This window comes from Streptopelia decaocto (genome assembly GCF_964273445.1).
Source record: "Streptopelia decaocto genome assembly, chromosome: 6".
Lineage (NCBI taxonomy): Eukaryota > Metazoa > Chordata > Aves > Columbiformes > Columbidae > Streptopelia > Streptopelia decaocto.
The window spans coordinates 27,153,145-27,162,540 of NC_138660.1; the positions used below are offsets into that span (position 1 = coordinate 27,153,145).

Below are 9,396 nucleotides of genomic sequence, written 5' to 3' on the forward strand. Positions count from 1 at the left end.
CCCAGTTCCCCTCGTGTTTCCCCATGCTGGATGGTCAACATGATGGGGGAAAGGGACACGGCCAGCAGGCAGCAATGCCAGTCATGGACAGGATGGGCCACACTTCAGGAGGCCTCAAAATACCCTAAAAGTTTGAGGGTCTTGGAGGGGGAAGAAAAGGCAATTCTTTAAAACAAACAAACAAACCATCCCACCAAACTAAAAGAGAACATGAGCCGAAGTGTGTTTAAAAGGAAAAGGCTTTTCTCCACAGTGGTGGTGAGGGACAGAACACACTCCTGATGCTGCAGCCAGCCTGGCAGAGGGGGGTTCCACCTCCCCCTGCACAGCTGAACTGGAGCAAGGAGACAGACAGAGGGCAGAGCAGCTGTGACAGGTGACCGCAGGCTCTCCTACCACCTGTGGTCACCCTGGAAAGCCTCCGTCCACTTGGAGGTGTCCATGAAGATGGAGGAGGAGCTGTGGAAGAGCCAGAGGCAGGGCAGGGAGCCCTCCCACGTCCAGAGGTCCTTGGCACAGTCATACACCTCCATCTCCACACGGTAGTCTCCATCCATGCCCTTCCAGTGGCCGCCAGTGACAAAAAGCTGGTCGCCCAGAGGTACCATCCCACCATTCTCATGGAGCGTGTGCAGGAGCTGCACCTGTGCAAGGGGCAGGGCAAGATGTGTGGGGACCCCCTGGGTACCTCTCGCTCCCACCACAGAAGACATTGATCTACCTGGCGTGTTCCCCCACCCTGTCCTCTCTGCGAGGTTTGGGGGGGTCCCTGGGGCTCTGTCTTGTTTCTAGTAGCATCCCCATGTATGAGAGAAAGGCTGGGGGTGCTGCAGGGAGCATGGGGTCTGAAGAGCAGGTGGGGCAGGCAGAATTCTGCCAGACTGCACAGGCTGGAACCCCTCACGCCCTGCGGGAGGGTTCTGCTGGAAAAGGGGGCATCCTGCGGGGCTCTGCAGTGTGAACACCGCTTAAAATCAGTGCAAAAGCCATGCTCCTCATGCTGGTGTGGCAGGAGCAGGGAAAGAAGGATTGGGCCATCTTTGGCTCTACGTGGGTTAATAAGAACCAAGGAATGAGCAGGCAGGAGGGAGAGGGGGTGCTGGCACCCAGGGAGAGGGGGTGTGGGGTATCATTGTAGGGTGCTGCCCCAACTTCCCAGGAGGGAAATTGCGCCTGGTCCCGCATCCCACTACCTTCTGCCAGATGTTGGCCTCTGGGCTGTACACGTAGACCTTCTTGGTGTTGTCCCCGATGAGGTAGATGAGCCCGTGCAGGGTGGCGCAGCGCGGTGCTGAGAGGTACTTGGGGATGAAGGGGGATGTGATCACACTCCACAAATCTGCAAGGAGCGGCCGTCAGCAGCATGTCCCACCCTTGGCTCATGATGCAGCTGCCAGTGACCAAAAAAATAATCGCCAAGCCCATGGCTATTTAAGGGGGAGTTTGAAAAGGAGGGGACAGAGCGGCCAGGCAGGGCGACAGTCACTGTCCCCATCCCAGATGAGGCTCTTGCATAAAAAAAGAGTAAGTGTACTATTGTTTGTAGTGGTGTTGTGGGATGGGGGAGACCACCATGGGCTGCACAGAGGCTGCCCGAGGAGGTGGCACTGTCACGGGTGTTCAGTTTCTCCCCAAGGCAGGCAGCCTCCACCATCCCTCTGCCACAGGCATCCCGCTAAACTGACGGTCAGGTCTGCATCTCAGATCCCTGCTACTGGCAGCCGTGCTCCTGGCCGACCCCAGGCCTGTCCTGCAGCTGTCACCAGACCCCCATTAGCACCTGTTCACATCCCATGGGACCATGCCTGGTGGCACAGGATCTTGCGTGCCTGCCCCCTCAGTCCTGCTCCCCAGGAAGGCGTCAGCGGGGCACGGTGGCAGGGCAGCTCTCACCTTGGACAGGGTTGTAGCACTGGAGGGTGAGCGCATTGTACTTGACAGCACAGGAGCCCACCAGGTAGAGCTTGCCCAAGCAGCTGGCGGCCGCAAAATTGCTCACGTACTTGAGGGCTGGGCTGATTCCACACCAGTTCTTGTTGTAGGGATCGTAACGCTCCACCTCCACCACATCCACCGTCGTCCCTGCAGTGCGGTGGCACGCTGTAGCCACCCCACTGCTCCAGGGCACCCACGAACCCCAGCCCCAGCAGCACGCGTGAGTTCTTTGCAGCCTTACCCCCGATGACGTAGATCTCACCATTGAGGACAGCGCTGGTGTGGTTTGTCCGGGCTCTCAGCATGGGAGCGATGGGCTTCCAGGCGCCGTCCCTAAGGCAGAAGCGCCAGGCCTGGGTCGTTGACCACGTGTCGTTCTGGGAGCCCCGTGAGCCACCTGGGGAGGGATGGGTCAGGCACACGGGCTCAGACCCTCTGAGTGCAGCTGTCACTGGGCATCTCTTGCCAGCAGCTCAATCCACCCAAGCGGGGAGCGAGAGGAAGACTTTGCTCAGAGATAAAGGTAGACCCCGGCCCATGCCAGCACCCCATGCCCACATCTTTCTCCCTCATCTCCCATCCCTGCTCCTGGGGGACTCCCACCTTGTACTAGCAGCCCCAGCATCTACCTGTGACGTACACATCGTTGTTCAGAGCCACCAGGGAAAAGCCCCATTTGTTGTAATCAGGGAAGTCAGGCAGAGCCATCCATTGCCCTGAAACCCAGAAGAGCCAAGTGATGACCGGCCAGCAACGACATTTTTAAGCCAGCCCTGTTTTACTCTTCCCTCTCCCCCCATCTTCCCCAGTGCCCCTCCTGACACCAGATCATTTGGCAAGAGGTGGCTTTGGGGTGGATCGGAGGGTTAATGAATATGCGAGGGTGGTGAGCGCTTGTCCCATCCCTGCCATCTGCACTTACTGCTTTTGGGGTTGTAGAAGGCAAAGTTCCTGGGGGCAGCTGGCATGCGCAGTCCCCCATCCTCATCCTCGCTCTCCTCCAGCACACGGCCACCAACCACCACCAGCACCTCCTCCAGCTTCTGTGGTGGGCTCGGGGGGTTCTGGGCCCCGGCATCTCTCTGCCCCTGATGGAGAGGCCAGGGCAGGACTGTCGGGCTCTGAGCTGGGACTCCCTGCTGGCTCAGGGGGCACATTTGGGGCAGGGGGTACTCACCCTGGTGCAGGATCGGGCAACTAGAGCCTTGCTGGCATCTGAATCACGAACGAGGGGCTCAGTGGCAAGCAGGTTCTGCAGGTACTGGTCAGGCAGTGAGACGAGGCGACTGAGTTCCAGCAGCTCTGGCAGAAACTGGGCGCGGGGCCCAGGGTCATGGCGCACCCAGCGCAGCACAGCCTCGGCCAGGCTCTGCTCCTCCTGCACCTGCAGCTGCTTGTTGGAGAGATAGGTGGCCAGCCTCTCCTTGGAGAGCTGCAGGAACTCCTCCTGCTGAGACACGGCTTCAAAGTTCTCCTGCAAGAAAGCCCAGGCCTTGGAGGAGACTTCAGGGCAACCGTGGCTCTCACCGAACTCACAGATACCTAAACAGTTGGTGGCGTCCATCTGCTGCCGGAGGTAGCGGCTGCAGACCTTCTGGATAGCGGGGAAGTGGAGCTGGCTGGCGGTGCGCATCAGCCCCTCCACGTTGCCCTGGTTGATGGTCACCTTCCCTGTGTAGGCGAAGTCAAGCAGCATCTCCAGCGCGCTGGAGTCCACCTCCTTCAGCTCCACCCGTGCTGCAATGCTCTCCGCAAAGTCACCAGAGAACATGGCATGGAAGTAGTGGCTGCAGAGGGCCAGGACGCTGCGATGGCAGGGGAACTCCCGTCCGCCCGCCAGCAGTGTCACATCCGCCAGTTTGGGGTTGGCACGCAGCCGCTGCAGCCCCTCCAGCACACCCTGGGCGTGGGAAGGCAAGCAGAAGTCGAAGTCATCCACATTCCTCACCATGCTGCTGGGGATGGCCGTGGACACTTGCCGGCAGACAGAGCCCAAGCGCAGCTTGGCGAGGGTGTCCCTGACAGGAAAAGGTGATGACATCTCCATCCTTTTCCTTCTCCCTCCCCCCGGCACAACTGCATCTTCCCAGCACCCGATTTACAGGCACAATCAGGGGCAGGAACCCCCCCACTCCCGCTTCCACGGGTGGCCATGATTTGTCCTCCCCACATCCCGAGCTGCCCTTCAGGGGCTGCCACCGGTTATCTGGAGGTGGGGGTCGTTTTGGGGCTCCGCTGAGCCTCACCCCGGCTCTCTCCCTCCTGGCCTCACCTGGGCTATGCAGCCCCCCGGCTGGCCCACCGGAGGGAAGCGGCCGCGGTCCCGGCACTGGGAAGGGACACCCCGGCGCGACACGGGATCCAGCCGGGACGGGGGAGGGACACACTATTTTTAGGCGGCACCGGGACACCGCTCCCTGCTCTTAAAGGTACAGTACGGGCAAAGCTGCCCGTTGCTGTCCATCCCCGCCGCCGCGCGGCTTTGCTGCTCTTTGGAAAGCATCTAATAAAGTGACAGCCGGGCCCCGCAAGCCTGGGGTAAAAGGTTCTCCTCAGCAACGCCCCCCATTTCTGCCTTATCGGTCGCCGGAGGTCCTCACGATGTTCCTCCTCCCCCTGGCTGTGGCTGCCGATGCCGAGTGTTAAATATAGGATTGCTATCTCACTTCTCGGCGGCCATAAATAAAAGGCGGCAGCCGTCTCGCCGCAGGGAGCCGGGGCCAAGACACCGATCATGGGGAAGGTGAATACGGGGTGCTGGGGCGGTCCCCCTTAAAAGCTTTCTCCGCCTCCCCCGCAAGCGTCGCTCAGCTCAAACAGACCCGAAAAGGCATTTATTTCAGCCCGCGGCTTCACGCAAACCTCCGCCCTCCCCGCCAGAGGGCATCACCCCTCCAAGCTGAAGATCTCGGCTTCCTTCTCCTTCCAGAAGGCGAAGCTGCGGTCGATGTAGCGGCAGATCTCTTCCCCCTCTCCCTCGGCCTCCCCCGGCCGCCGGGCGGAGGTTTGGGGGGATCCAAAATACCTGGCCTTGATGTCATCGAAGCCGTCCAGCCAGCCTCGTCGGCCGGCAGCGATCTCGTCAGTGACGGCGCGGTGGAAGGAGCGCACCGCCCGCCAGCCGTGCCGGCCCAGCTGCTCAAACACCTCGAAGCAGAGGAGGTGGCGGCCGCGGCGCTCCTCGGGGGGCAGCTCCTGCTCGAGGATGCGGAAATAACCCAGCATGAAGAGCTCCAGGGACAGGCTGTCGTAGTCGGCTGCCCCCCCGCCCGGCCTGGCTACGAACTGCTCCGGGGAGAGCGGGGCGCAGGCGGCGGCGGGGGGCGGCGGCGGCGGGGGGCGGCGGGAGGCCGCGTCCCTCCAGCCGCCCAGAAGCCGCTGGATGGCCGCCCTCTGCCGCGCCAGGCGGGCTGCTGCCCCGTCCCCGGTCCCCGCTGCCTCCCGGGGGTCCCCGGCTGCCGTCGGGGCGGGCCCGTAGGCGGACCGTCTCCAGTGGCTCAGGAAGAGCATCACGATTCGCTCCTTCCTCAGGCTGCCCCACTCCGGCCCCGGCACCGTGGAGCCGCCGCCGTCGGAAAATGCCTCCTCGCAGCTGATGCCCGAGTCACTGGCGGCCTCCACGCCGCTGCCCCCGGCCGCCTTCCCCCCTGCCGCCCTCCACGCGGGCTCGAAGGCGCCGCGGAGGCTGCGGACACAGACCCCGCACTGCCGAATCTCCCGCTGCGCCAGGCTGCCTGTCGGCTCCCGGGGCTGCCCGTGAGCGGCGGCGGGGGGAACGGCAGCTGCGGCGGCGGGGGAGCTGGGCCGTGCGCCCTCTGCATGGGCCAGCAGCGCGGTCAGGCTGCTGACGGCGCCGGCCAGGCGGCCGCACCAGAGGGGCAGGGGGAGCCCGGGGGCAGGCGGCGGGCTGCGCACAGTGATGCTGAGCAGCGGGGCGGGCAGGAGGGCACGCAACTCCCGCGCCAGGCGCCGCAGCTCACCTTGGTACACCTCGCCCCGCCGCCGCAGCCGCAGGCTCTCCACCGCCCACTCCAGCTGCTGCAGGTCTGCCTCTGTCAGCAGCTCCCCGAAGGGGCCCAGCAGGGCCTGGCGGGAGGACGAGAAGTGCCAGGAGCCCTCGTCCTGCAGAGAGAGGTGGTCAGCATCCCCATGGGCCACCAGCCCGTGACCCCATCCCCAGGATGCCTTGTACCTGGGTGCCCATTGCCTCCTTGTCTGCCAGCCGGGCCTGCAGCCGCCGCACCATCACCTGCCGCTTCCACTCAGGTATGAGGTGGCCCTGCTCATCGTGTGTAGGCACAAGGGAGTCTGCATCTGTCTCTGTGGAGTCCAGCCCGGAGGGGCCTGCTGGCTCCGCCACCCCATCCTGCGTGGACAGAGTGAAGAGAGGCTTGCTGGGGGCCCAGATGAGGGGGCGAGCCAGGGGCTGCGGTCAGAGCCAGCGACCTACCGGGTGGGTGAAGAAGGATGCTGGAATCCTGGCCCGCTGTGAGGGCTTGTGGAGCTTCAGGTTGGCTGGCATTGACCTTCCAAGCTCCATCCTCTGCCAGGCCAGGCGGCTGCCGGGGGAAGAGGCACAGGCCTCCTCCTAGAGGAGGACAGGCAAAGGGAGATGGGACCGCAGTAGCTCCAGGATCCCCCACGCGTGACTGGGTGAGGGCCGCCCCATGAGGGTGCCCGTCACATCACCCCAGTCCTTGTGCTGAACCCTCCCCGCGAAAGACCCACTGGTGGGCTTTTCTTTCAGAAAACAAGACGGAGCTGCAGAGAGTGTTGCTGCCCCCTCTTACCCCAGCTGACACTGCAATGCCTCTGCAGCTGAGGACCGAGCCTGGGGCCGCCCCCATCACTGCCAGCCCTTCTCCAGGCGCCCCATGCCCCTGGCCCTCCCACCCCGCTCTCCTGCGGGCGACAGACTGGCTGTCCCCAGGGGACGGAGGAACCGCAACCTCAGTCCCAGCGGGCCTTACCTGCCGTGGGAGGCTGATCCAGCCACTGGGGACAGGAGGCACCAAGGACCCTCCTACTGAGTGCAGAGGGCCAGGTCCTGCCCTGCACTGACTGGACAACACCCAAAGGTGGGTGCAGGTGCACCCCCAAAACCCCCGCACAGGGATCAGTGCACACAGGAGGGGAGGCTGGAGGGATCGCGCAGCCCTGGAGAGAGCAGGGGCCACAACTACGGCACTGGGACAGGGCAGAGAGTGCAGTGAGCATCGCATTAATATTTGACAGGAGCATCAAGTGGCAGTGCCAGGTCTCAGTGGGTGGCACTGGCAACTGGTCCTGGAAATAGCAGCTCGGTGGCTTGGCTCCCGGCCTCAACTAACTCCTCGGACCAGTGGAGAATGGCTGAAGCTGGTCATGGTGCCTGCCCCTGCACACTGCCAGGCCAGGTTTTGGGGAGGGGGTTTGCGCTGGCTGACACAGAGGGCAGGTACTGGAAATGGGGGATCTTTGGCAGAAGGATGTGCTGCATTGCTTCCCGGACATCTGTTACCGATACTCAGCCACATTTGTTTTCCTTCACTCTGCTGCCATCCATTATATATGGCCAGGATGGATTAGTGTGGCTCGCTTACACATGAGAAATTCTATCAAGGAGCTGGAATATAATCAAGAAGCAGTAGATCAAAGTTTTTAAACACCAATCGCCTGGTGAGGATCCATTACAGATTCAGCCTCTTGATCTCTCCCTGGCCCTGGAGTGGGCTGACATCCAGCACAGAGCAGCTCTTGTCAGGGGATGAGCTGATGGCTCCCTGCTATGTTGCCATGCCGGCAGCGGGGCAGCGCTCTGCAATATTGATGGGGACGCTGCGCAGAACACGGGAACATGGCCTGGTGCCGGAGGCGCCGTGCGTCTCAGGTTAAGCAGACAGATGTTGTGAGCTGAGACACGAGTCCACTCCCTTCTCGTTGTCAGCACGGCTGGGGATGGCTGGAGCTTTGCCAGCTATTGGGTCAAAAGGGACTTTGCAGAAAGCCCAGTGAGGGTTGGATATTTCTCTAGGTACCAGAAAGCCACTCACAATCATCTTGCCTCGTGCTCCCCTGGAGTGCTGGGGAAGGACAGAATGTACCTTACATGGCACCTGGCCTGCTAGCGACAAATGGGATGCACCTGTCTCAAAAGGGGAAAGGGATCCTGGGCCAGGAGTTAGCAGGACTTATTGAGAGGTCTTTAAAGTAGATTTGAAGGGGGAGGAAACCAGGTTTGGCAGAGGCACACCCAGGGGTGACATGTAGGCATCTGAGGGTAGTGCTAACAAGGCCCTTCAGTCTGCCAACCCAGTGGAATCAATGGCTTAGCTGAAGTGCATCTATACGAATGCACACAGCATGGGCAACAAACAGGAGGAGCTGGAAGCCATTGTGAGGCAGAGAAACTATGATTTACCATCTCAGAAACATGGTGACATGACTCTCAGAACTGGAGTGCTGCAATAGATGGCTATAAACTCTTCAGAAGGGGTAGGCGAGGGAGGACGTGGGGTAGACATGTATGTTCGGAAGGGTTTGGGTTGTCTAGAACTTGAGGAGGGTGATGTGTTGAGTGTTTATGCATATATATAGGGTTGAGTGTTTATGCATAAGAATCAAGGCAAAGGGCAGCAAGATGGACATCCTGGTGGACTCTGTTACAGACCACCCAACCAGGATCGAGAGGCAGATGAAATATTTTGCAGGCAGCTGGGAGAAGTCTCCTGATCACCAGCCCTTGTTCTTATGGGGGAGTTCAACCTACCAGATGTCTGCTGGAAGTACAACACAGCAGAGAGGAAACAGTCCAGGAGGCTCCTGCAGTGTATGGAAGACAAACCCTGACACAGCTGGTTAGTGAGCCTGCCAGGGAAGGGGCCCCACTGGATCTATTGTTTGTAAATAGAGAAGGACTCATGAGCAACATGTCAGTTGGAGGTTGCCTTGGGTCTAGTGATGATGAAATGACTGAATTTACTATCCTTGGAGAAGTTAGCAGGGTGGTCAGCAGAACTGCTACTTTGGATTCTGAAGGGCAGACTTCGACCTGTTCAGAAGGCTGGCTGGCAGAGTCCCTTGGGAGACAGTCCTGAAGGACAGAGGAGTTCAGGAAAGCTGGTCTCTCTTCGGGAAGGTGATCTTAGAGACGCAGGAGCGGCTGTACCCATATGCTGGAAGGCGAGACGGCGGGGAACAAGGCCAGCCTGGTTGAATAGAGAACTGTGCCTAGAACTTTGGAATAAAAAGAGAATTTGTAACCTTTGGAAGAAGGGCCAGGCTACTCAAGAGGAATACAAGAACTTTGTGAGGTTATGCAGGGAGAAAATTAGAAAGGCAAAAGCCCAACTAGAGCTGAGCCTGGCCACCACTTGGAAAGGCAACAAGAAATGTTTCTATAAATGTATTAGCAACAAGAGGAGGGCTAAGGAGAATCTCCATCCCCTGATGGATGCGGGGGGAAACACAGTGACAGAAGAT

General features: G+C 60.6%; 1 protein-coding gene across 5 annotated transcripts; it reads right to left on the bottom strand.

The window, feature by feature from the left end:
* Positions 1 to 221: 221 nt before the first annotated feature.
* Positions 222 to 4,641, bottom strand: KLHL30 (kelch like family member 30). Of its 5 annotated transcripts, XM_082056947.1 has the most exons (8): positions 4,208 to 4,641; positions 3,113 to 3,953; positions 2,858 to 3,023; positions 2,565 to 2,651; positions 2,177 to 2,332; positions 1,894 to 2,082; positions 1,194 to 1,339; positions 222 to 644 (listed from the first exon to the last, which is right to left on the bottom strand). In XM_082056947.1, the coding sequence occupies exons 2-8, from the start codon at positions 3,884 to 3,886 to the stop codon at positions 393 to 395; spliced, it is 1,770 nt and encodes a 589-aa protein (XP_081913073.1). In that variant the 5' UTR covers positions 3,887 to 3,953; positions 4,208 to 4,641; the 3' UTR covers positions 222 to 392. The 5 variants fall into 5 exon arrangements, with proteins under 5 accessions (XP_081913073.1, XP_081913071.1, XP_081913074.1 ...); XM_082056945.1 differs by lacking the exon at positions 4,208 to 4,641 and having other exon boundaries at positions 3,113 to 4,159; XM_082056949.1 differs by lacking the exon at positions 4,208 to 4,641 and having other exon boundaries at positions 479 to 644; positions 2,004 to 2,082; positions 3,113 to 4,165.
* Positions 4,642 to 9,396: the final 4,755 nt, after the last annotated feature.

Coding starts and splice junctions, on each gene's coding strand:
- KLHL30 (XM_082056945.1), bottom strand. CDS start 3,982: ATGGAGATGTCATCACCTTTTCCTGTCAGGGACACCCTCGCCAAGCTG. Junction 1,340..1,893: donor GTGCTACAACCCTGTCCAAG/GTGAGAGCTGCC, acceptor CGCTCCTTGCAG/ATTTGTGGAGTGTGATCACA. Junction 645..1,193: donor AGGCCAACATCTGGCAGAAG/GTAGTGGGATGC, acceptor CCCCTTGCACAG/GTGCAGCTCCTGCACACGCT.